The sequence below is a fragment of the Urocitellus parryii genome, chromosome 12 (assembly GCF_045843805.1).
Source record: "Urocitellus parryii isolate mUroPar1 chromosome 12, mUroPar1.hap1, whole genome shotgun sequence".
Taxonomy (NCBI): Eukaryota; Metazoa; Chordata; class Mammalia; order Rodentia; family Sciuridae; genus Urocitellus; species Urocitellus parryii.
In genome coordinates this window covers 50,375,688-50,403,129 of record NC_135542.1, presented here as the reverse complement: position 1 = coordinate 50,403,129, position 27,442 = coordinate 50,375,688, and the positions used below count along the sequence as shown (strand labels likewise).

The 27,442-nt window shown below is 39.9% G+C and overlaps 1 protein-coding gene across 1 annotated transcript in view; it reads left to right on the top strand.

The window, feature by feature from the left end:
• The window catches only part of Dtnb (dystrobrevin beta), a 228,612-nt gene that overhangs the window by 142,177 nt on the left and 58,993 nt on the right, over positions 1–27,442 (top strand). The window contains exon 10 of the mRNA XM_026389833.2: positions 15,138–15,215. Within this exon, the coding sequence (XP_026245618.2) occupies positions 15,138–15,215 (78 nt within the window). The remainder of the gene's footprint in view (positions 1–15,137; positions 15,216–27,442) is intronic.

The following is a 27,442-nucleotide window of genomic DNA, read 5'->3' as shown; positions in this document are numbered from 1 at the left end:
GTGCTGTATTGCTGAACTACATCCCCAAACCTTTCTACTTCTGATTGTGTGACAGGGCCTCACTATGTGGCTAAGACTAGCCTTTTTATTTTCCTCAGCCTCCTGAGTGTCTGGGATTACAGGCCTATACCACCACACCCATGTTGACACATGTTTTAATGAAATGCAGGGTGGTTCTTCCCCCCCTGGCAAATTCCCTGATATATGATGATGTTTAAAATTGCTTTTAAATTCTTTTGGCCCAGAAATTAAATACCAAGGCTGACTTAACAGGCACTTTCGGCCTGAGTCAGTACATGTGAGCAGTTCTGCCGCTCCCGGTGTTCAGGTGTTGTGTTCTACTGGAGGATCATTTAGTCTTCAAGACTCCTCTCACTCAAGAATATTTGCCATTCTGAATGTCCTGTCTGTCTGCTCGCCTTTGGATTCCCTGTCTGGGCATTTGTCCCATTTAAAATTCAGTTTAGGGGCTGGGGATGTGGCTCTAGTGGTAGCGCACTCGCCTAGTATGCATGAGGCACTGGGTTCAATTCTCAGAACCACATAAAAATAAAATAAAGATATTAAAAAAATTTAAAAAAAATAAAATTCAGTTTAGGTGAGCCCTTCCCCATTGGCACTTTGGGGGTTTCAGCTGATGTGTTGTTCAAAGTAGAAGAGAGCAGTAAGTAAAATCAGAAAAATCTCAGATGTGAAAGGGACTTACTCGATGTTGAATGGATAGTTCTTGAGCACCCACTGTGTTCCAGTCAGGGTCTTAAATACACAGTGTGAACACAGTGAACACAGAGCTAGAACAAACCCTGTGGCTCCTGCCCTGGAAGTTTGCAAGCTCTTGAGTGAAATCAGTCAACAAACAACATTAGTTCTATGTAATTGCAAATTTGATAAGTACTATAAAAGAAGGCAACAGGATACTAAGAATATAGCAGGAGATTCTCATTTAAATTTCATAGTCAGGAAAGGACTTCACATAGTTTGAAAATAAGCAATGGAATATTTTATTCATCTGAAATCTGAGGTAGAGCTTCTTACTGAATCACGGTGGTGCCTCACGGCATTGTTCTGTCCCTTCTGTCCACCCTGGTTGCTGAGTCGCCCCCTGCCATCTCAGGGGCAACATGTGAAGATCCTTGCTTTAGAACCAGCCCCTGTATAAGGGACAGCCCACTCTATCCTCCCTGTCTCGTAGAAATACTTAATCTTTAGAATCACCTCACCGAAAAACAATTTAGGCACAAAAGATGCATTGTCCCACGTCACACAGGTCTCATCATCCGCTTAGTACCAGAGTCGGAACGTGAACCTTTTTCTCCAAAGCTTGTGTTCTTTCATCTTTTTGCTGCTCCTTTTTCTCTCTTGATGCACTTTTATTATAAAATTATGGTATTTCAGGGGCTGGGATTGCTCAGCGGTAGAGCGCTCCCCTAACATGTGCAGGGCCCTGGGTTTGATCCTCAGCACCACATAAAAATAAATAAATAAAATAAAGATATTGTGCCCAGTTACAACTAAAAACAATTAATTTTTTAAAATTATGGTATTTCAATAATAGATGTTCTATAGTTCTTTTTTTCCCCATGAAGTTAATTTTACCTATTGTTCAAATGCCCTTCATATTCTGAACTGTGTCCCTCTAGTATATTCTTAGAACTTGAAGTCTTGAAAGATATTATTCACTATTTGTTTTATATTTCTGAAATAATAAATCAACTCTTTCATTCTAGTATGTGTATTTACTTTATCTTTTAGGCATTTTTTTTTTTTACAACAGAGTGTTTAAATTAAAATCAGTGTTAGTCCTCTGATTTTTCTCATTTCTTTGTTTATCTAAGGAAATAATAGAATTCTTTCCCAGGTATTTAGGTGGTTAGTGTGGGATTTGTCTTGATTAGCTCTGTTTTCAGTGGAAGTGCTTTTATATACTTTATTATTTTGTTTTATTGTGGTGGAAAAGTCCAGAATAGAAGTCCTGTTTTTGAATAGAGTTTTTACCTGGGACACTTCGAAAGCTAAGGATGTGGTGAAAATCAAGATGAGCACAGAGGAGGGTGGACAGCTTGGGGCAGAAAGACGCGCCAGCCCTGAAGAGTAAGATGCACATTAATAACAACAGAATTCTTCTCTGGACACCAGCAAACCAATAGAAAGGTGTGACAATACTCAGGTGACTCAAGAGAAGTGAGGGCTGAAATGTGAAGGAGGCAGAAAACTAGGCACAGGGGTTTTAAGAGCTGTGGATGAGATGAAAGAACAAGAGACCACAGGATAAGTCTGAGTGGCAGGGACGGTCTCATCAGATCGTCCTGCTAGAGGTGCCTCCTGAAGCTTGCTCAGCAGCTCACGCTGTTGGGCTCTTGTGTTTCAGCTGCCCTCTTGACGAGCTGCCTTTATGAATTAGGGAGCTCTTTGCTTCAAAGGGTTAGATAGACACTGCTGTCCTATTTTTTCATCCTGCTTGTGTTCCTATTAACTTCTCTTCAGCCAAACAATAAAAAATTAAGCCTTGCTCTTCTGCCAGTAGCTACCTCCCTAGGTGGATTGGCAGATGCAGTCTGCAGGTGACTACTACTACTACTTCTTTTTAAAAAAAAAAAAAATTTTGTAGTTGTAGATGGACACAATACCTTTATTTTCTTTATTTTTATTTTTTTTTAATTTTTAATATGGTGCTGAGGATTGAACCCAGTGCCTCACTCTTGTGAGGCAAGTGCTCTACCACTGAGCTACAACCCCAGCCCCTGCACACGACTTCTTATCCCCCAGTTGGCAAAGAAGAAAGGACCTTGGGGAGGTCCTTAAAGTCCCCATCAGGATACATTCGCTGACTGGGTCCACTGAGTCACTGAATGGCAAGACTTGGGTTCTGTTGCCGGTGAGTGTTTCCTTTTTAAACTCCATTGAGTAGCACCTGTGCATTGCACTGCCTTCCTGTTTGTCGGCTGCATTTGTCTCCTGCATGGGCTTGCTAGCACAGTGCAGACTTGTGTTTCAGACCTGTTCTCCCAAGGTGCTCTGTGAAGTAAACACCTTGTGGAGAAGAGCCCTCAGTGTGTGATTGCTGTTTCCTCAGGGACAGTAGCAGTTCGTGAGGTAGATGCCAGGTGCATGCAGAAGGAAGCAGCGTTTGCTACAGAACACAGAGGTTGCCAGCTTTTCCTTTTCCTTGCCATTTTATGTTTTTGCTCCTTAGCTGCTGTGTTGAAGATACTCGTGTTCATTTTTGATAAGGTGCTAAAGCCCCTGGAACTTTCCAGGGAGTCACTGTATAAGGGACAACCCACTCTATCCTCCCTGTCTAGTAGAAATACATAAGAGTCAGCCTGTTTTCTGTAGCAATGTATTTGTTTCTATTTTTGAAAACAGATTTCAGTAGTGACTATGTAAATAGGTCGGGAAATGACATTGCATGACAGGTGTCTCTAACTTCTCTGGGAGCAGCAACTTGTGGAAGCATTTAAGTTTTCTTAAATACAGAAGTAGACATCTATATAAAGTAGTATGGACTGCCTCTCTAAGTTTAATGAACAAGGAGAATAAGGAAGAGGAGATTCATTGTTTCGAAAATAAAATAGTACATTTCTGTTGATTTGGATATCTGTTTTGTAAGACCCTTGTCTGATTTTTCAACATATTGAACTCATATTAATCTGAGCAATACTATTAAATAGTTAATTTACTGATCGTTGTGTCATCTTACAATTCTGTCCTTTTCTAGAGCTAGATACCTGGGTTCCTCTGCAAATATTGAGACCCTGTTTAGTGGTGAAAGTTTAAGAATTCATTTGTGGTAAACCTTTTCTTCCTAAAAAAAAAAAAAAAAAAAAATCTCATTAAATAAGGCCCATACCACAAATAGGTATGTCAAATTGCTATAAACGTATCCGGTGAAAGGTTTTTGTTTTTTTGTTTTTTTGGTTTGATTTTTGTTTCTTTCTATTAACAAGTTAATTGTAACCTGTTCAGACTACTAGTTCATTTTGGAAATTTTGCATTTTTCTCTGTTAATTATTATGAAAGACCAATAGAGTAAAATGTACTTGCTAGAAGTCAGAGAAACCTCATTGTAAATATGTAGCATGATATTTATGCTACTTTCCCAAAAGATGGTTTGCCTTATTTGTTTAACTTCTTGCTTCAGTAGGTAAACGTGGAACCTGCCTTGACAATAGGAGGTGATTTGCCATTGCACAGAACAAAACTTCACTCTAGTCCAGGAAGAAGAGGTGCTCTGCACTTGACCTAACTGTTGCTGCAGTCAGAGTGCTCTTTGAGGGAAGGATGAATCGTAGCAATAAAAGGAATTTAGAATCTGCCCTCCTTAATATTTCACCAATAAAATCAACATTATAAATCACTATAAATCATATGTGTCCTCTTAATCATAATCAATAAGCTGGCTTGACGAGTCAAATATATGTTGTTTTCAAATATATTTTGGTTACATTTGGGGTCCATGAATAGGTCTATTAAATTTTGAAGAAAACAAACACATCCTGAAGCCTTATGCAGCAGAAATATCTGTGTCCTGAATGCTGCCATCTTTTGAGGAAAGTTAATCTAAGTGAATATTTTTTGTTGATTTGGTCTGCAGCTTTCCTTTTCTCTGGGAGAAGAGCTCAAGTCGGGCTCAAATGAAGCAAGAACAGTTTGCTGGAGAGGTTCACAGATCTCTCTGGAGACTTGATCCTCTCCCAATCCCAAGTGTTGTTCTTTAACCCACCAAGGCCCCAAATCATCATATATTGTACTGAGCTTAAATATCTATTGTTGCTGTGACAATTATGAAAATGATTGGATTATAAACTTTTTGAGAGCAAGGACAGTCTTCAACTTGTTTAATTTTGTTTTCCCCACAGCTAGCAGTGCTAGGTGTGATAAGCATGGATTTTTGTTTGTTTGTGTTTTGAGGCTCTTATTTATTTAAAGGGAGCTTATAATCAGAGGAGTTTCCTGTAGATGATAACTCGGGCAGTTCAGAGTAATTGCTGGGGCTGATGGTGGAGCTGTGGGATATTGGGCAGAAACATTCTGTTAAGCATGAACAGCTGTGAGCTCTATTAGACTCTGACCCCAAACAAGAGCTTGGCAAAGGTAACAGCAAGTGTCCTAATGAGATTCCAGTATCCTGGAAGCCACCCAACCCCTACCCTAGGTGAAATTTGTTATGGATTTAGTTAACAGTTATGATACTTAGTTCTTCCTCTTTTTTTTTTTTTTTTTTCATTAGTGACTTCAAGTTAGATTTGAAGCCAGTCATCCTAAATTAGGGCAGTTTTTCTCAACTTGAGAATGTATTGTTCCCCCGAGAACTCTGATCTGAAAAATCTGGTTAATACAGAGATGCCTGAATTAGGGGGGTGGATCTGTGGATTAGATCCCTTCTGTGGCTTTAGAACCAGATAAAAATTGGTTCCAATACTGGTCCTACCATATAATCTTGAACACATTGATTATCCTTTTTCATTTTCATTTCCTTATTTGTGAAATAGAAATCCCACCATGAGTAGCAACAAGAATTCAGGTGTGTGTCTGAAGGGCCTGACTGAGCACAGATGCACTGCTCATGCTCCACAGGTGCAGACGTTACTCCCAGCTCTCCCCAGGGTTCTCCAAGTGAAGAAATGTATGCAGATCACACAACTCTCTTCACTGTTAACTTCATAGGATTTTTCATATTCTTTTATTGTATTCATCTTTGATTATATCAAATGAAATAACTAGACTAAGTCATAATGTTTTTAAATGTTTTACATGATTTTGACTGTAAATTATTGTCAAGCATGATTTGATCTGAAAATCACCATATATTACACTGAGCTTAAGTATCTATTGTTGCTGTGGCAATTATGAAAATGACTGGACAAAAACTTCTTTTTTTATTTTTTATTTTTTTGTAGTTGTAGATGGACAGAATACCTTTATTTTATTTGTTTATTTTTATGTGATGTTGAGGATTGAACCCAGTGCCTCTTGCATGCTAGGCAAATGCTCTACCACTGAGCCCCAGCCCCAGCTTCCGGACTGTAAACTTCTTGAGGGCAATGACAGTCTTCAACTTGTTTTATTTTGTGTTTTCCCCAAAGCTAGCAGTGCTAGGTGTGATAAGCATAGATTTTTGTTTGTGTTTGAGGCTCATATTTATTTAAATGGAGCTTATAATCAGAGGAGTTTCCTGGAGATACTGAAGTTTGAGGAGCTGTTTTTCTGATAAGAGATGTGAGAATTTTGGCAAGTCTGTGAAGAAGGACATTCCAGGAAGGGGACCTGGGAGAAGAGCTCAAGGCAGGGGCTCAAATGAAGCAAGAACAGTTTGCTGGAGAGATGGGCTGGAGCGGTTCACTGGGTAAAAGAATGAGGAAGTCTATAATTGTGGGCTTTGCATTTATTTTATTTTAAAGTATGATAAAATCTGCCACATGACCTAAAAGTGTGATCCAGGTGAGTCAGGAAGACGGTCTTAACATGGGGGGCTAGAGTTGTGTCTCAGTGGTAGAGCGTTTGCCTCGCACACGTGAGCCACTGGGTTCGATCCTCGGCACCACATAAAAATAAATAAAGATATTGTGTTCATCTACAACTAAAAAATATAAAAAAAAAAAAACCGTAACATGGGGGGGGGCGGGGGTTGTGGCTCAGCGGTAGAGTACTCGCCTCGCATGTGTGAGGCCCTGGGTTCAATCCTCAGCACCACATGAAAATGAATAAATAAAATAAAAGGTATTGTGTCCAACTACAACTAAAAAAATAAGTATTAAAAAAAAAAGGTAACGGGGGCTGGGATTGTAGCTTAATGGTAGCACACTTCCCTAGCATGTGTGAGGCACTGGGTTCGATTCTTAGCACCGCATATAAATGAGTAAAATAAAGGTCCATCAACAACTAAAAATATATATAAATAAATAAAATTTTTTAAAAGTATCATAGGTATCTAGATTCTAGTCAAAATAGCTGGCTATAAAAAAAAGTAATGAGATTAAATGTATTAACTACATGGTTACCCCCTATGAAAAGCATTATTGTGGGGAGTACAAAAAAGAAGTAATCACAAAAATGAAAGCATTTGGGGCATAATAAAATCTGTTTCTATGTTACACTAACAGTAATAAACAGACCAAAAATCTGCTAAGAATGCCCAAGTATGCGGCTGGCAGACAGCTGTCCAGGTGAGAGTGCATTGCAGGACAGTAACCCATCTCTACAACTACAAATATGCTCTGGTGGAAAAAGCAAGCTAATGTGCAAATCATTTAAAATGTGAAGGGCACGGGTAACAGCTGAAATCTCATGGCCTCCTACAGAAGAGGTTCTGTCCACGGGCCTCAGGAGAAGGGCTAGCTCTGACGGGTGCCCAAGATCTCGACCCAACCCCAGGCTTCAGAGTAGGCTTTGTGCATTTATTCCATTGCCCATTTTCATGTAGAAGTCTTGCTTAAACAACATTGATAACATACGTTCACATTCTTGGTTAGAGTCTTATGCAGACAGTGCTTGCCCCTGGATCTAAATCAACTCAGAAAGCCAAAGCAAGTCATAACACTTACTATTGGTCCTGTGCCCAGTGTTAAGCTTGCATTTCTTTTTAAGTCAGCAGTCTGACTGATATAGTAGCTAACTTGTTCATTAAATGAATATATGCTGTTAGACTGAGATTAAGAACCTGGAAAATCTTTGAAGTTATGATTAGATTTTAAAGTCATCCTAATAAACTGGAAACATGTTTTTGAAGGAAACAATTTATTCTGGCTTATCTAGTTTTCCTTGGGGCAGTCTGGCAATAATTAAAAATGAGAGCTCAAACAAGTTGATTTGAATGTGAATAGGCATTTATAATACAGTATTTTAATGGTGTGATGGGGAAAAAATAAATCACCAAAAACTATACTCTGTGACTGTTAATGTTTTACCTTTTTATGGAAAGGTTACAAGAATTATTATTGAGCTGCCAATTTTAGTTTATAAACTTAAGTAAACAGCCTTAAGGTTTTTCCCGAAGTGACTCTGTTATCATGACTGACAACACACTCCGGAGCCTCACTGCCTTGGTTCAATACTAGTTATTCCATAATTTGGCCTTGTGACCACAAGAACATTACTTCTCTCCATGCCTCAGTTTCTCCGTCTGTAAAATAAGAATAATGGTTTCTACCTTTTGGGGTTGTTAAATGAGTGAATCCCTGGAAAATAGTCACACTGAGTCCGACACATATTAGATGTTCAGTAAATATTGCTGTTCTTATTAAAGACACAGTCCACTGCTGATTCTATCACTAAGTCACAGATGGTAGAATAGAAGAAAAAAAATGACATATATCAAGTAGTTGACACTCATAGAGTTAAATAGAGAGGAATATACCACTGTCTGCGATTTGAGGGCTGGGGGAGGCCTACTCTAGCTGGAAACAGTGTGGACACGTCTACCAAATACAATAGCTAATAATGTCAGGGTTCCATTCATGGAGAACAGTCTCACCAAAGTGAAATATAACAGAAAAATGACACTCTGAACTCTCTACATACACTACTGTATATTCCACACATGGTGTGACTCATGATCAACAAATATTACTGAGTACCTACACCATGACTCATACCATGAATGTTGTGTACTTAATATATAACAGTTTTTTAAAAGATCACGTAAATGTCTACAGTCTTTTAAAAAATCACGTAAATGTCTACAGAGAATAGATAATCCTCCTTTCCTGAGGGACGGTGGTGGGAGGATGCTGGGAGGTTGTACACCTTGGGATCTACTCAGACTGTTTTACTGGGCTTCTTCAGGTATTAAAGTCGTACAGCACCATCTCACATGTGTGAGTGTGCCTGCATGTCTGTGTTTTGTATTACACTTTCAGTTTGCTTTCTTAATAACAAAAACTATAATATAGGTTTACTTTACAAAACTTGACTCAGTGTCGTTATAGTTTTTTTTTTTTTTTCTATTTTCCCCGGTACTTTGTAAATTCTTTTTCTTACATTAAGCACCTTTCTCTCTGGAAAAAAAAAGTTGGAAAATCAGGCAAGTATAAGAAAAGTATAAGCAAGCAGGAGAAATTGCTCACAGTTCCACTTAACATTTTGGCCTATTCCCTTGGTTTATGCTTCTTATATTACTCAGCTGAGACCATGCTGTGTGTATGTATGAATAGTTGTGTCTTATGTGATAGGGCTGCTGTGAAGACACATGGTGTACTTACAGCTCTAAAGAGTGTCTGAAAGGTAGATACCAATATTCAATAATTGTTAGCTGTTCCCTAATTATCTTGCCCTTGTTTCTCATACATGCTGCAAAGCTCTACCACTGAACTACACCCTCAGCCCTTGGCCTCCTTTTTTTTTTAACCTCCTTCAGCTTCAGGCTAAGGACTTTTCCAAGAAATTAAGAACTCTTCACAGCATTATTTTTCAATAACAGCAAAATACCCTATGATTATGGACATACCACTGTTTTCTTTTCCTTTCCTCATAGTGAATATTTTGTCTGCTTCCAAATTATCATAAATACTACTTCTCTGATTATTTGTTAAAGTAAATCTATTTATATTTTTGATTAATTCCTTGGAATGAATTCCTAGAAGAATTCCTGATTCAAAAGTGTTTCAACACTATTTAAAGTCTTGATGGATGTGTTGCCAAATTGGCTCGACGTTTTATTTTCATTCTGGACTACTAGTAAAGTAAATGAAGGACCTAAGTCAAAATCCTCTCCAGTGCTAAAGATTTCCTTTGTAAAAAATCATTATTTCTATGAGGGAAAATGGTAATTTTTAATGTGAATCTCTTTTGAGTTATTTGTGTTACTTCTTTTTAAAGATATATATCCATTTTATATATTTGTTTGATTAAAATACTAATTGTTTTCTTATAAATCTATGTGAATTCCTTACTATATCATGATTATTTCTTTTCTGAATTTTTCTTCTCTAAGTTTTCATTTTTTAAATTTTGATCCTCAGAAATTAGCACAGTACCAACCACTTCATGGAAACACAGCAATTAAAAAATGAATCAAATATACACTTGCATATAATCTGTCCTGGAAGATTTTTAGCTACCTCTTTTTTTTTTTAAACCCCAGTATTGGGGACTGAACTCGGGGCCTCTCGCGTACTCAGCAAGTGGTCTACCACTGAGCTACATTCCCAACCCTTTGTTTTGGAAGATCTTTAAAGGCACAAGTTATTTATCATCTAGTCTTAGATTCGAATTTTAAAACCTTAAGAGAGATTTTGTGGAAAATTTTATTTAAAATTATTGTATATTCCAGAACATCCACCAGAATGAATTTGAATAGTGTGGTCCTAAGAGAGTGCCTTCGTCTCTTTGATGTTGTTATATAACAGAATATCTGAGACTGTGTAATGCATCAGAAATAAAAGTGTGTTTGTTTTAGGTTCTGGAGGCTGGGAAGTCAGAGCACAGTGCCAGCCTCTGGCAAAGGCCCTCGAGTGTCATCCCCTGGTGGAAGGTGCAAGCACCAGTGCAAGAGTGGGGCCCGCCCTCTTGTCAGCCCACTCCCACCACGCTAACCCACTCTGCTGTGATGGCATTAATCACTGCTTGAGGGGACCTCCTCTTCAAACACCTTGATGGCAGTTAAATTTTAACATGAATTTTAGAGGAGACTTAAATGTAGCAGAGAACTACATGAAAATGGTTTGTGCCAGTAAACTAAATTTTCACCTTATAGGAGAGAGGTGTCTTCCCAATAACTGGAAGCTTTGTATCTGTTATTTAAGTCACCTTCCCAAACCTATCCTGTCCCACCTAGAAACAATAAATAAAGATGTGCCTCTCTAGTGTTCATAATACTCAAAGAATTGGTACCATTTAAGATACTCTAATATTTTCAAATTGACATTCAATTTTTCAAGTTTTCGTTCTCCTATTTCCATCTGCCTTCTAGACATCCAGTTACCTGTGTTTGTCAGTGGCACTAGAGAGTCTACAGTTTCACAGCTAAAATCCTGTTCACCCTTACCTTCCTGCTTATTCTGTGTCCACTACCTAGTTCAGATATTGATACCTCTACCTCCCCCGCAGCCAGGTAAAAATTCCATTATTCTTCACTCCCTAACCCTGTATTCTTATGCAGTCACCATGTCTTATGTCTGTCTGACTCCAGCAATATCTTTCCTTTTGTCTCTACCCCATTTCACTACCACTGTCCACCCTCATAAGCCCTAGTCTGGACAATTGCCATAAAACCTTACCTGGTCTCATAGCTTCCATTCCCTCCTCCTTCCAAATCCACCCCACATTAATGATTTTTAGTTGGAAGTGCTTTAGAAAGACTGCCCTTTAGCTTTAGATCTGCTAAATTGAGGGTAGAGTTTGGGCACCTTGCTTAATAAAACGCTTCCCAGATGATTTTTGTGCATAACCCTGATAAAAACCAGTATCCCACAACTCCTATAATTATCTTTTTAAAAAACTCAAAATCATATCATTCTTTAGATTAAAAACATTCAATTCTTCCCCCTCTCCCTCTAATATAAAGTCTAGCTGTCTTAGCTTATGAGAGAACAAGCCTGGCTATCACCACCTTTCCAGGTGCATTTTCACTTACCCCCTTCAGGCCCTTTGAGTCTTATCAAGTGAGTTAGACCCAGTGTGCACTTTTGCATTTCTGTGCCTTTTTACATACCATTTCCATCTCGGGTCACTTAGCTTTTTTCTGCACCTGGAAAACTCCCCATTACTTCACCTCTGGGGACCTTCCCTGACTCCCCCTCATTTCTCCAGGCAACATGTGCCCGGCTCATTGGACATGAAAACGTTTCAACTATGTCTTCATGAAGATTTCTTTTCTTTTAAGCCTGAAATCGTTTTTGGTGTATTACGTCTTCTCAGAATGCATTGGAGCTACTGGCTTTCCCTGTAAACTGTGGCTCTCTAGGATTCTGCCTGTGCTTGCTCTGCTGCACTCACTCTTGGGCATTGTGATTATTTGTTTGCAGATCTGTCTCCATAGCTGTATAGTTAAGTCACTGAGATAAAGGTCTTTCTTATCTTGCACAGGCTTTCAGGAAGTGTGTTTCTTATCCTTTGATTAAGAAGCAAGCACTTTACCAACCCAGCTATATCCCCAGCCCCTCTCCAAGCCTTTTAAAAGCCACCTCTTGTGAGTAGTGAGTTACTTACCACCTTCTACCTATTCACCCATCTGCTTTTATGCCTCATTTCTTAAAAAAACAAAAACAAAACAAAAAAAAAACATATCTTTTTAACAAAGAAGGAGCCTCCCAAACTATGGTAGCCTTTTTGTAGCGTGGAATTCATAGATGGAACTTGTTACTGTGTAAAAGTATCCTGTTAGATCTTCTCTAAAGGAGGACATGGACCAGCTAGTGATGTGTTCAGAGTATTCAGCTGGGTTTTAGAATTAAAGATCAAAAAATCCATCTGATTTTGCTAATTCTACTGTCTTATAAGTTTCCATAACTTATATTATTAATGGCTATTTCATTATATATTCTTTTTTTTTTTTTTTTTTTTTTTTTTTTTGGTATCAGGGATTGAACCCAGGGCACTTAACCACCGAGCCACATCCCCAGCCCTATTTTACATTTTATTTAGAGACAGGGTCTTTCCGAGTTGCCTGGCTAAGTTACTGAGGCTGGCTTTGAATTCACAATCCTTCTGCCTCAGCCTCCTGAGCTGCTTGGGATTACAGGCATACATGTGCCCAGCTCATTGGACATGAAGATGTTTTCAAATATGTCTTCATGAAGATTTTTTTCTTTTAAGCCTGAAATCCTTTTCAGTGTATTGCATCTTCTAAGAATGCATTGGAGCTGTTGGTTTTCCCTGTAAACTGTGGCTCTGGAGAAGATACTATACTAAAGACCTTGATGTTTGCAAAGGCCACTTCCATTTTGGTTTGCAAACACAAACTTATCTCTAGCAAAACATATTAGAAGTCAAGAAAGGTTATGCCGCTTGGAGGAAGTTCTGCTGAGTTTACAGAATACAATGTAATCATTACTGCCTAAGTATTGAATATTAGAGAAGAGGCTTCTCTGTGTGTTAAAATGATAGTTGAACATTATATTTGCTGAGATGGAGGTGATTATAAAGACTTGTAACATCAGATGAAACAGAATGCTACAAATCATAAAATTTTATCATGTGGATCCATGTTAAAGGAATTTTAAAAAATTCTATTGTCATATTTCTCTGAGGATATCAGAAAGGAAATTGAATACAGTAGTGTCCATAATATTGAAATGATCTGGGTAACTGTGTTAGTTCTGAAAGCAACATGAGAGTGTTCTTATCTTATTTTGGAAATGGATTGCTAATAATAATGTACTAAAGAAGCAAAGCCATTCTATTTCAAGACCAGAAAATTTCTAGTGCCCTTAAGCGTGAAAAGCTGTTCTGCTGAATTTGTTACTTCATAGGAATTTTCTCCTTGATTCAGCTGGACAATTGATTTAAAAGAACCAGAGGCAAAATTAGAAATTTAGAACTAAAAGTAAGCTAATCTTGTTTTCTCTTCCATCATTAGTCAACCTAAGACAATTGATGTGTTGATTATAACTCACAACATAAATAGGCTTGAAAGTTTGGGTATCTGTCTGAGTGACGGGTAGTCAAATAGTTGGGAAATGAACTCTAGCCAGGAAGGCATATTTCTGTTCTGAATGTCTTACTTAGGGACTTGTCACCCAAGGGAAGCAATGTAGAACAATAAGCATGGTACTGTGGCTTAAAAATCAAGAGACCTCAATCTGTTCTCTGCAAATTGCTTTCCATTTTGGATCCTCTCTGTTAAATGGGATGTCATTTTTTTAAAAGTCTCCCTACCCAGAAATGAAATTTTTTTTTAGAAAATACGAGTGCATGGTAGATGGAGAGAGAGAAACTCCTCTTTATACCCTGGGTTCCTTGGCTCTCCCTGAAGTATTTCCCTGAGTCTTTATTTGAATGTAGTAGAAAACATGCAAAACAATAGGTGACTTCCTTTATTTTATTTTATTTAAAATATTTATTTACTATGTATCTTTAGTTTAAGGTGGATACATTAGTTTGCTTTTATGTGGTGCTGAGGATTGAACCCAGTGCCCCATGCATGCTAGGCGAGTGCACTACCACTGATCCACCACCCCAGCCCCAGGTGACATCCTTTAACACTCACTACCCATTGCTAAGTATAGCCTCCAAGAGCAGTATACTAATCAGCACGTCTCTCAAAAGTAAGGAGAAATCAGCACCTACATAAGAGGACTTTTTGGCTTCACTTTCCTGCTTTTGAGGGACTAGTCTTTCTGAGAAGTACTTCTTTCAGTTTAGGAGTAAAACTGACAGATTTCCCAAGAAGAAAGTAGTTGTCATGTTCCAGATGCAAGACAGAAACCTTTTGTAGCTGTACCCCTAGAGAGGGAGAAGCATTGGAGTGGCCTGAAGTTTTCGATGACAGACTCTTTTTGATAAGTCTGGATTCATTCACCCTGCTCTTTCACAAGAGGGAGGAATTCGATTTGAGTATAGAAATCCAACCCCAGAAGACAAATTATAAAAATGCTTGCTTTTACATTTAAATTTGAGTAGGTTACAAAAGACAGCGTTCTAATTGAAGTATAGGTATAAAATTCGGATTATTAAGATTCTAGTACAGGATTAATAAAACTTTGCTTCTGAGTCTTATTTTTAAATTTTGTGTTTAACCACTTAATTGTTTACGTAATAGAGTTTGCAAACTAAGTGTGAGGGAGAACAGTGAGCTGTAAACAAATCTCAAGAAAAGTGCATGCCTCGATGTCAAGAACTTTGTGATACACTTGCCAAACACTTGGCAGTCCTCTACATAACATGTAGAGAAATTAATCAAAATTAAGTAGCAGACTTCACATCCTTGTGCACTAAAACCACACGCAAAAACCACTGAGGTTCCACTGGTTGTGGTGGTGGTATAATTTGTTGTTCCCCTGGTACTTTGTAGCCCTGCAGCCCTATGGCCTTGCAAGAGAGAACCCCTTCTTGATGGATTTATGTAGGCTGGAGGTCTCTCTTTCCATGGTGCCACTGTGCCTGTCAGCAGGGATAATTGGTTCCTTTGCCCTTGTCATTCTTGTTTCTCTAGTTGTGTTGGTAACTATTAACATAAACCTAAATGTGTTTTCTTTCAGCCCTCCTCGCCCTCTGACCAATATGAATGACACCATGGTTAGCCACATGTCCTCTGGAGTGCCCACCCCCACCAAGAGGTATGTGTGTCTTATGCCTAAGAGTTGGGAACAGTCCCCTGCCACTGATTTGCAACGGCCCCCTTGGAAACAAGGCATTCCACAGGGCAGAGAGGACAGCTTTCTATGTCCCCCTTTGAGTGTCTTTTAGTATTATTTCTGCTTTCATCTTCCTCTTTTTCCCCTAGTGACTCATACATACAGCAATTGAAGTAGTGCCTCAGGTGGAAACTTCATTGTGACAAGCAGCAAACACCGTGTCAGAGCAAATAGGCACATTTGAGATCTTTTATTAACACTAAACGGTATTTTAATAATCACAAGTTTCAAAATTTTGCATTTGATATAAGTGTCAAAGATCATCCCTGCTTCTGATAGACTATGTAAATTGAACCACAACCTTATGAAATGTTTTCATAAGTCATTCTGTATATGATTCATAAACATTTAAGTTGAAAAGCCTAAATCCTTCTCTCTCAGTTATACAATTCTCTAAAGAATTCACTTTAGAGTCCTTCAAGGAACAAGAACTCTGTACTCTTTTCTCCCTTTTAAAATTTCCTCTTCTGGGCTGGGGATGTGGCTCAAGCGGCAGCGCGCTCGCCTGGCATGCGTGCGGCCCGGGTTCGATCCTCAGCACCACATACCAACAAAGATGTTGTGTCCGCCGAGAACTAAAAAATAAATATTAAAAAATTCTCATTCTCTCTCTCTCTCTCTCTCTCTCTCTCTCTCTCTCTCTCTCTCTCTCTCCTCTCTCACTCTCTCTTTAAAAAAAAAATAAAATAAAATTTCCTCTTCTCTGAAATTCTCGTAGAACCTAAAAGAACTGTATAAAACCACATGCTTTCTACTTAAATTAAGCTTTTCCATGACCAGAGCAATGCAGAAACTCCCTCAAGGGCACACCATTAAAGAATTCTCTCTAATTGTTATCACTCAATAAGAAAAAGCCACAAAGACATCTCAGCCCACCTAGCATGTCTTTCTGGAAGAAAACAATTTGTGTCATATGCGCCATTTGCTTTGGATTAATTCAGCTGCAGAAATGTCACTAATTAATAATATTTTGACTTAATCTATAATACTTAAAGCCAGTGGTGTTTGTTCCTATTGGCTAAAACTTCTGGAGCAACATTTCTCAAACCCAACTGATGAGAAGACTTTCCCCAGGGCACTTGTTTAAAATATGCATTTCTGGGACTATATCAGACCCCATAGATCAGAACCTCAAAGGACAGCATCCTGAGCAGTTTCGTTTTTAACAAACATTCCAGGTGTTTCTCTCCATCAAGCAGGTTAGGGAAATGACCTTAGAAGGAAGCAAGAGACCAATGTGTAGGCTACCCTGGAAGAGAGGATTTAGGGACTGAATAAATCAGAGGAACTTTGATATAGCTATATCTTTGTAGAGACTCAGGACCCTGACCAGGTAAGAGTCCCTGCCTACAGCCCCACTGGGACATTCCTAGCAGGGCAGCAGCCAGTCTCCCCTTCCGCAGAGCCACGTGGTGCTGGGCACTGGGTCCCAGACTTTGGAGCCAGACTGCCTGAGTTTGGATCCTAGCTCTCTCCTGACGTGAATATGTTTTTTAGCTTCAATTTTTCTAAATCTGTGACATAGGGGTACTCTTTATCTATAAGAGTAACAGGTAAATATCAGAACATCAATTCCGGGTAGTCACCAGTTGCTAGAAATTTTAGGTTAGGGCAGATGTTATCATTTGAACTTTTTTTCTTCAATATGTACTTCTCATGAAAAAGCCATTTTTAAAGGCAAGAAGATGCCACAGTGTGAATGCAGTTCCTGAACTGTGTACGTGACTGAGCAAAGAGACGATTATACTGTGATGGTATTAATGGCCTTCTGACTGGGAGTTGTGGTAGTGTTATCAGTTTATCTAAAAAATAAGTAGAATGATAAAAACTGCCATCTGCTGGCTTTTTAGATAGAGAGGAGCAGAGATATTAGAGAAACTGAGAAATGAGGCAAATGAGACTGTTTTAGTCAAAAACTAACCATCCGTGAACTCAGCCACTGATCTTCTTACCTGTGAAGTGGGAGAAATAGAATTTGGTTGAAAAGCAGGAATTAATCAGGGTTTCAGGAAAAAATGGCTTCTTTGAATTTTTGAGAATCTCTCCAAGTCAACATAGGAATTGTTGTTTCTCTTTTTTGTTGTTGTTGTTTGGTTTGGGTTTTTTAAGACAGAAAAGTGGAGTAGTTGAAAATTAACACATCATCTATGGAATGGCAGGGTCCTCAGTGTTGGCAGATTCCCAAGGCCCGTCTGGGCTTGGGCAAACTGCCAGTTTTCAGCTGTTTGGGGGTTTGGATTAGAGTTCACCTCCACTCAAGCATTTAAGGTAAACTTTCCACCAATTCAAACTCCAATTAGTACAAACAGAACACTTGAATATTTCCAAGCCCATACTTAAAAATCCAAGTTTGAAAAACTAAAGTTGATAGAAGCATAGAAACAGAGAGTTTCCTCCTCGTTGCACTGAGTAGAGTTTGGGGTCCTGAGCGAGAGCAGGTCACATCCATAGGGACTCCAGTAGTGCAGGGTGGAAGAAACAGATGTGGGAGAAATCACTCCATGGTGTTGCCATGTTCACTGCAGAGGCTGTGGGGTGGTGGGAGTGAAGGCAGGCTGTGGAGATTCTGGCCCAGGGGGCTGAGGAAGAGGGAGAGATAATGTTCTGGGTTTCTTCCTGGCTTGGGTTGAGGCACCTTTGGTCATGCACAGGAGGAAGATTTGGGCAGGAAGACAGCCAGGCTATGTGGAGCTAGCGATGCTGTGGAAGACCAGAGCACAAGTTCTTATCATTCTGATTCTTCCAGCTTCCTCACAGTCTCACCTCTCCTAATCTGGCAGAACCACTGAATTCCAGTTAAATAGAATTAAAAACTCATTTCCTCTGTCACATTAGTCATATTTCAAGTGTTCAGTAGCCACATGGGGCCAGTGGCAACTGTACTGGTTTTAGCACAAAATATGGAAACATGGGTAGCATGGAGATGCTGTTTCAAAGTTCTACAGAAAAGAAGACCACTGGAAAGTTTTAATCAGAATAATAACATCAGGGGATGGCATTTCAGAAAAGTCCCTCTGGTTGCAAAGAATTGAGTGAATTGGTGGTGACATGGGAGCATCCAGACTTAGATCTGACAAATGACCGATAGAACTTCCCCTACACAAACACTCACAGATTTTCTCCTACCCCCTCCAGCACACTGTCTTCCTCTCATATCCACATTCCCTGTCTCTGTTTCTCTAATACATCCCTGAACACACATTTACTTTTTGCAGTTTCTCATATGCTACAGAGGCTTTTAATTAATTTCCTCTTAAGGAGCTGGCTCAGTGCCACTTCCAGGTGGTAGTGGTGTGCCATGGCCTGATGCATATGAAGAACATCTCTGTCACAGAGCTGAAATCCCTGTGGTGATCCCACTTAAACTTACTATGTTCAACCGGAGACATTTTTCACTTCTTTTAGTATCAAACCATTAAAATATTGCCGCTTGCTCTAGCTAGTGAAGCAAACACGCAATGCAAATCAGCCCAGTGGTGCAGTTCTTTCTTTCTCATGGGTCCCATGTTCCCTGTCCCCACATTTCTTTGCAACCCGAGGGACTTTTCTGAAATGCAAGTTTGGTGATATTCTTAATTGAATCTTCTTGGTGGCTCTTCTTTTCTGTAGCACTTTGTCATGGCATCTCCATGCTACCCATGTTTCTCCATATTTTATGCATTCCTAGTCCAGCAGACACTAGCCATACGTGGCTGTTGAGCACTTGAAATGTGACCAGTGTGATGGAGGAAATGTATTTAATTTTATTTATTTATTTATAATTTTTTAGTTGTTGATGGACCTTTATTTTTTATTTATTTGTATGCAGTGCTGAGAATCAAACCCTGTGCCTCACACATGCTAGGCAAATGCTCTGCCACTGAACCACAACCCCAGCCCCTTAATTTTGTTTAATTGGAATTAAGTGGAATTTAAGCAGCTGCATGTGGCTGGTGGCAATGCAGAAAAACGGGATGTGGAGGGAGAAAGAATCAGATATTTTTTCTTTTATTATGATTTTTACTTAATAAAGGTTTTTGATGCATTTAGTATTGGAAAAGAGGTAATCTGACAAATTCAGCTAACATCATCACTTCAGCATTCCATGGGTAAAAATGAACAGTGTTGAACAAGTCTGAGCTCCAACAACCACTCCCTCCTCTCTATAATCTGGTGGAACCAGAGAATTGTGCACATAGTTGAGCTTATTTCTTTTACGGTTCTCACTGGACACAGCATTTTTTTCTCTTGAGCTTGTAATACAGCAAAGGGCCCAGAGGCAGTGAGCTGTTAGTAGGATGTCTTTCCCCCACTCCTTTGTCCTCTCTCTAGGTTGCGGTCCTTTGAGGACAGATAATCTAGAAAAGGAACAGCCTTGCATCTTGTAAATTCATCTCTCCACACTAATGCCTTGATATTTTGTTCATTTTAGTGACAGAGAAGGAAAGTAACTGATTTGCTCCCAGAATTATTTATGGTGTGCTGCATGATGACATGTAGAGAAGAATGACATTTTTGCCTTATAGATCTGAGAGTCTCAGACATTGGAAGCCAGTTACTATGCTTACTGCACATTAATAATTGTGCTTATGCATATTCCTATATTGATTTAACAGGACGTAGCTTGGCACAGTGATCCAAAGCTGTCATCTTCTACAAGAACTCCTACCCTGCGCATCCCTACCCTATACTCACTTCTAGAAGGGCTCTTTTGTTGACGTCAGTGAGTCATGGGTATTGAGATTTTAACTAGAATTTTTCTGGATGCCTTTCCATTCCTTTGGTGAACCCCACCACAAGTTTCTCCCAGTGTAACAACAGTACTGACATTTCTCAAAAATACCAGGGCTTTTCCAGAGCCAAAGAATTATCTTGTGATTTACTGTTGGATTCAGTGGGCTTTCCACTTTGATCATGGAGGACTCTGAAAGGCTCTGAGTTCATCATATACCATTTCTGACAGACTTCTAGGAGGTCTCTTCTTGAAGGTGTTTAACCAAATGGTTGTTTGTCCTCCTAGGTTACATTTTAGCAGGAAAGGAAAACAATGACACTCCAATTGAATTCTAGATTGGAAGAACTAAACTTTTTTGTTATTCCCTAAATTCCAGTGTGTTGTGAATTTTTGGTCCCCTTCTTCCTTGGTTTAGGACCTCAGGCTCCATGATTAATTCCTGTAGCTCTACCATCTATGGAATGCTGATGTTCTCAGGACTCTGTCTTGGGCCATCTTGGACTCCCATTTTAGTGGTCTTGCATTTTATCTCCAACCCAAATCAATTCATTATCAGTTCAGTTCAATCTCAAATTCTGGTTGGAGAACTATTTATCAAATTGCTGCCTGACATTTCCAGGTAGATGTTTCACAGACATCAACAACTCAACACGTGTAAACCTGGGCCTACAGTACCTAGTCCTCCTCCACTCTTCCAATTCAGTAAGTGGCAGCACCATCCCCTTCACACTGAAGCCAGAAATTTGGGAATCCTTCTGTCTCCTCACCTCACCTCTGCTTCCACCACAACCAGCCAGACACTACAGACTTTTTTTTCATCTTTTTTGAGTTATAATTTGTATGCAATAAAATTCACCAATTAAGAATACAACTTGATGAGTTTTGACCAAGGCCTATAATTCATTCAGTCACTATGGCCTTTTCTTCCTGAATCTCTTTAATTCAACCATTTCTCTCTCTGCTGTGGTACAAGCCACCAAGAGCCACCTCACACCTAGACACTGCAGTCTACTCACCGAACTTCCTCTTTTCTTTCACCTTGTTCCATCTGCTTTTTACACTCAGAGAGTCATTCTTCAACAGCAGTGTCCCAGCGTGTTACCTGCTTACACTCAGGGGCCTCTGGTGTTGTAGCCTAGAGCAGTCTTGTTAGGTTAGGAGTACCAAAGAGTCTGTCCTGGGCTGGGTTTACTAGGGAGAAGGGTGAGCCAAATCTAGAGCTTTTCTTCTCTGGATTACATCACCTTGGAAGAGTATGGCTGTCACCGTTTCCTCACCAACATTACGATGAGTCCCTTGTACCAACTAAAACTCATCCAAGATATTGAAGGACTCTAGAACCAATTGGGAATCAAAGTCAACACTGATATGGCTTGGGGCCTTGTCCCAAATTCAGGATTATATGACAAAGATTCCTGAATTCTACCCAGATATTGGCGTGATACAGAGGTGATTGCCTGGCCTCAGAATACTTTCCAGCTACCCTGTGGTCTGCACTACAGAAGTAGTTGGCAAACTGCAGCCTACAGGTGGCAGCCTATTTTTGTAAATAAAGTTTTATTGGAATAAAACTGTGTTCACTTGTTTACATACTGCTTATAGGTGTTTTCCCTACAATGGCAGTTGAATATTTGCAACAACAATCCTATGACCTACAAAGCCTTAAATATTTGCTCCCTGGCTCTTTAAGAAAAACAAGCATTTTGCCTCTTCTTGGATTTAGAATAGGATATTAGAAAGATGAGATGTAGCTCTCAATTGTTCTCAATAGACTCATAGGTTTTTACAGCACATAAATGATATTTTAGAAATCAGAATGTTGTAGTTCAATATTGGCCTCAACATAGAAAACAATGAGATCTATTATAACAGGTTTAGTAAGACTTTGCATCTGTTTCATTAGTAGTAGCATGTCTCTTTTTTTTAAAGAGAGAGAGGGGGGGGGGCAGAGAGAGAGAATTTTAACATTTATTTATTTTTTCTTAGTTCTTGGCGGACACAACACCTTTGTTGGTATGTGGTGCTGAGGATCGAACCCGGGCCACATGCATGCCAGGCGAGCGCGCTACCGCTTGAGCCACATCCCAGCCCCCAGTAGCATCTCTTTCTGAGTTTTGTGGTAGCAAAAATCAAAGGAACAAATTCTGGTCCTATAAAAAGTGTAACATCAGATATGGAGATGAGTCCCCATCACTTCACTTCAGCATGCCCAGGGGCCTGGTAATGGGGAGTATGAGTGTGGCCGAGGGAGTTCCTGAGAAACTTAAGAGGAGAACAGAGAGCAGCTGGTAACTAGTAATTGGGGGAAGAACGGCTTCCACTGAGGAAGATGGCATTAGTGAATGACTGTCCAAGCAAGGCCCTGCCCCTGCATCCAGAGCCTTCAGATGATGCTGTTTAGCCTTCTTCAGAGGTTAGACCCCTAAATGTCTGACACTTTGAAACAGTAGTTGCTAAAATTACTCTCACTGAATAGAAATTAAAGAGTTGGAAAACACTATTTTCTTAAATTCTTTTATAACAATACTTTGTAATAATCCTCATTCTGTACTTTCAATATGTAACAAATGAAAAAATTGAGGTACCATGAGAAAAATCTCACTCACCTTTATCCGTCAATTTAATTCAGACTTCTGCCTCCAATAGCCTGTTACCAGGCACAGCCAGGAAGCACTCTCTGTACTCCGTGCTCACAGGTACCCAGCCAGCAACTTAGCTGGGTCAAATGGTGGTTCCATTCCAAGTTTTCTGATGAACCTCCATACTGCTTTCCAGAGAGGTTGTACCAGTTTGCAGTCTCAACAGCAATCTATGACTGTACTTTTTCCCTCACTTTCTCGCTAGCACTTATTGTTACTAGTATTCTTGATAATTGCCATTCTGGTTGGAGTGAAGTGAAATCTCAGCATAGTTTTAATTTGCATTTCTCTAATTTCTAGAGATGTTGAACATCATTTTTTCAAATATTTGCTGACCATTCATATTTCTTCTGTGAAGTGCAGGTGCAGTTCCTTTGCCCATTTATTGGTTGGGTTATTGGGGGGGGGGGGTTGGTATCAAGTTTTTTGAGTTCTTTATCTATTCTGGAGATTAATGCTCTAAGGTGCAGGTGGCAAAGATGTTCTCCCATGCTACAGGCTCCTTCTTCACATTCTTGACTGTTCCCTTTGCTGTGAAGAAGCTTTTTAGTTTGATGCCATTCCATTCATTGAGTCCTGACTTTACTTGTGCTTTAGGAGCCCTGTTGAAGAAGCCGGTCCCTAAGCCGACATGATGGAGAGTTGGGCCTACATCTTCCTATAGGAGGTGCAGAGGATCTTGACAGTTTTGAGGAGTCCTGGTCAGATATTTTGTAGAAGGTTTTTCATGGTTTTCTCATGGTTAGGTTGGGGTTGTGTTTCAGGGAAGAATATCACAGGAATGAGGTGCCCTTCTCTTGTTAGAGGGCCATACCATCGACAGACTCCACCAGTGGTGGTCGTCCGTTTACCTGCCCAAGTAGGTGTCTGTATGTTTTTTAATTCCTTTTCTACTTTGTTCCTTGGAAACAGGTCACCCAGCAGAGACCCACACAAGGTCAGGGGTTGGGGGAAGTGTCTACGTCCTCTGTATCTGCCATTCATGTGTTTATTCGGTCTTTTATTTATTTCAGTTTAAACTCTTGGAAACTTATTTTCTACTTTGGATTATAATCCAATGCCATCATTTTATTGCTGAAATTGTTCCGGGGCTCTGGCCACTGGGACTTCTTCAAGCCAGATCCTGTGTCCCTTTGACATACCTTGTTTTCTTTTCTTTAGTACCTCCTCACTTTCTGGCATACAACATGCTCTTGCTTTTCTTATATAGTCCTACCCCCTCCTTAGAATGAGACATTTCTCTACAGAACCTGGTTCCTTTTATTAGAGAATGACAATAGAAATCAGTGTCTGTATACATACGCATCCAAAGTCCTTTATCCACTTGTGTCTACATCACACCATCCAGGAGTTAAACCGAGGAGTCTGTTGCAAGTTCTGTTTTACATGTTTCCCTCTAGCTTTTCTCCCTTGATTATGTGCAGTTTTCCTCTCCAGTGGTGAGAAACCTGATTCCTTTCATCCAACAGCCATTTCTAGTCCCAGAAGCATGTGTAGCAGTTTCAGAATTATTAGTTAGGTTCCTCAATTTCTTAAACAGATTTATTGAGATGTAATTCATATACTGTATAATTCATCCATTCAGAGTATACAGTTCGGTGGTTTTAGTATATGCAGTTGTACAATCATCATCACAGTCAATTTTAGAAAAATTTTCATCACCCGGAACTGATTTATTACTAAAAGATCACTCAGTGCCGTGTAAAAAATCAGCTGCCGAGGAAGAGAGTGGCAAAAGAAAGACCAGACAAGAAGCTGTTGGAACCAGGCATGGTGGCCCATTCCTATAATGCCAGCTACACAGAAGGCCGACACAGGAGGATCACAAATTCAAGGCCAATCTGGGCAACTTAGACCCTATCTAAAAAATAAAAAGGGGTGGAGGTGTAGCTGAGAGGTAGAGCCCCTGCTTAGCAGGCAAAAGGCCCTGGGTTCAATCCTCAGCATTGGAAAAAAAAAAAAAGAAAAAGAGGATGTTGACCTTGGCTAAATAAGGCATGGTGAGAAACTGTGCCATGTGTCATGATGGCAGGGGAGGTGGTGAGAAAACAGCCAGCAGAACGTGCAGTAGATGGCATGTGGTGTGAGAGGAAGAGAGAATTAGGGAATCTCCATTTTTGGCTTGATGGCTGGGTAAACATGATGCTCCTTATTTAAACTGGTACATGTGGGGAAGAGCTGGTGAGAAAGTAGGATGAGAAAATGGAGAATTTTGTTTTGAATGTTAGGTTTGAGATGACTATTAGGCAGTTGAGGAAGCCATCAAAAATATGATTCTGAAGCTTAGGGAAGAGGTCAGGGCTGAAAATGTAAAATTAAGAGACCCTGTCTCAAAAGATGTTATAATAATACATTTCTTGTAAGATTGTCCTGAGATCAGGAAAAAAAGCACATATAAAAGCATCTGATAGATCTCAGGTACCTTGTTGACAGTGACTACAGATGTATTCCAGATGCTTTGTCAACATTATTTTACTTAATCCTCCCAACACTCTATAAAGTAAACATTACAGGAGGTAGACTTTATGTTATTTTCCTGTTTCACAGATGAGGGGACTGAAGCATGGAAAGGTTATTGTCCAAGTCCTCATGGCAGACAAGCATCTGTGTGGATTACAACCAAAAGCCCACACCCTCTCGTGCTTTTCTACACTGCTCCCACTTGGTGCAGAGTACCTTTAAGGTGCTCCACACCCCTGCTCCACACCCAGCCTCCAGCGTGCTTTACTGCTTCTGACCTTGTCCACACATTGTTTGCCTTTCATCCCTGTTTTCCCCACACAAATCCCTGCCTCTTTTTAACTGTTCCCACAAATGTGCCTTTTGGCTGTGCTGAGCTGGGCTCCGGGGCACACACCTGTAATCCCAGCAGCTCTGGAGGGTCACTAGTTTGAGACTAAGCTGAACAACTTAGCTGAACCTTGTCTCAAAATAAAAATTAAGGGCTGGGGGTGTGGCCGAGGGGTAGAGCACTTGCTTCGTATTGTGAGGCCCTGGGTTTCATCCTCAGCACCACATAAGAAATAAGTAAACAAAGGTATTGTGTCCATCTACAACTAAAAATGGTTTTTAAATAAATAATAAAAAGGGTTGGGGACATAGTTCTGTGGTAGAGCACCCTGGGTTTAATCCCTAGTCCAAAGAGAAAGAGGGAAAGGGAGGAAAGGAAAAGAAATTCTGCTGAAACCCTGAAACAGTGCAGATTCCCAAGCCTCTTTCGCAGAGAGTCTGATCTAGTAGAAAAGCCAGGATGTTCTGGAGGAGGTAGTCTGGGAAAACGCAGTATTAGAAAAATGACTTTAGACCTTACCGCGTCCCACCAGGGCCCTCTATCCCAGCGCTGGTTCTCATTACTGTTGGTCTGGCACTAGGGGAGCCTTGGGTGAAAGTGTGCTGTGTGCATATCCTAGGAGGGTACGCTCATCCCATCGTGGCTCCAGTTGAACTTCAGGGCTCATTCCCTGGCCTTGCTTTTGCTAATCTCCCTGACTCGTTAAAGTTCTGTTAGGTCCTCTTAGAGAATATCCCTCTCAACAGCCATATTTGCAATTTTGCACCTATTTTTGTGGTCATGTCTTTTCCCATAGACTGTAGCACCACCAGGACAGTATTCCTGTGGTGTCCCCATCTCTGCCTGATACCTCTTAGGTACTCCACACACTGTTTCAAATGTCCAGTTTCCATCAGAAATGCTATTAGACTTATTATATATTTAGGCATGAAAATCACCTACTTTTCTAGATTGAGTTGATATTTGACATCTTAGAACAATTATTTATAGGAAATTACATACTGAATTGTAAACTATTGACTTGGCTTTAGAAAAACAGTTTTCTAACCTATTTTTCAGCTAGTGTCATATGTATATTTGTATTTTGACAAAAAGAAGAGTTAAAAATCTGTTCAAACAGGTGCAACTTTCAAGGTGAGCATCCTATCAAGCAAAATGATCAGAAAATGCATGGACACTTCAGTTCCTTTTCTACTGCAGGCAGCTACTGATAATGCTTTTCATTTCGATCTAGATCCTTAGTTAGGAGTCAACACAGTGGCACATACTGTAATCTCAGTGACTGGGGAGGCTGAGTCTGGTCTGAATGATAGCAAGTTTGAAGCCACGAGCCTTGCCTGGCAGCTTTGTGAGACTGTCTTTTAAAAAAAAAAAAATGTCTAGGGATGTAGCTTCCTGGTAGAGTAGCCATGAGTCAATCCCCAGTACTGTTTAAAAAAAAAAAAAAAAGGAGGAGGAGCTTAATTATGTGGCAAATACAAATAACACTAGTTCTAAACAACAGTCTTTCTGTAAACTTAAAATGGAGTTTGGCAGATTGTCACATCCATATCATTGAGAAAAAAGAAACAATTAGAAAGAAAAAATCCGCTAAGCTCCCACCTTAAGTACTCCTCTGCCTGTGTCTACCCATGTGCATGGCTAGAGGGCCCTCCTGTGCACTGGGCCTCATCGTCACTGGCCAGTTAAGGACTTCTGGTAAAGCAGTTCTCCTCTGTCATCCTTTGCCCTCATCTCAACTGGATCTTTTCTGTCAATCTATACATCTCATTTCTTCTTTTTTTGGGGGGGGGTGGGAGTCCTATCTTGGCCTCAGTTTCCCCTCCAGTGATCCCTGTGTCTCTCTCTCTCTGTCTACCATTTTGGGAGAACTTCTTGAAAGTTATCTGTAGTATGCATCTTCGGTTTTTGTTCTGCCATGTACACCCACTACTCTTCTAGAGCTAGCGCTGTCATGGAAACTTCCTGTATTCCACGGCACTGACTTTAGTGGTCACTGCTCAGG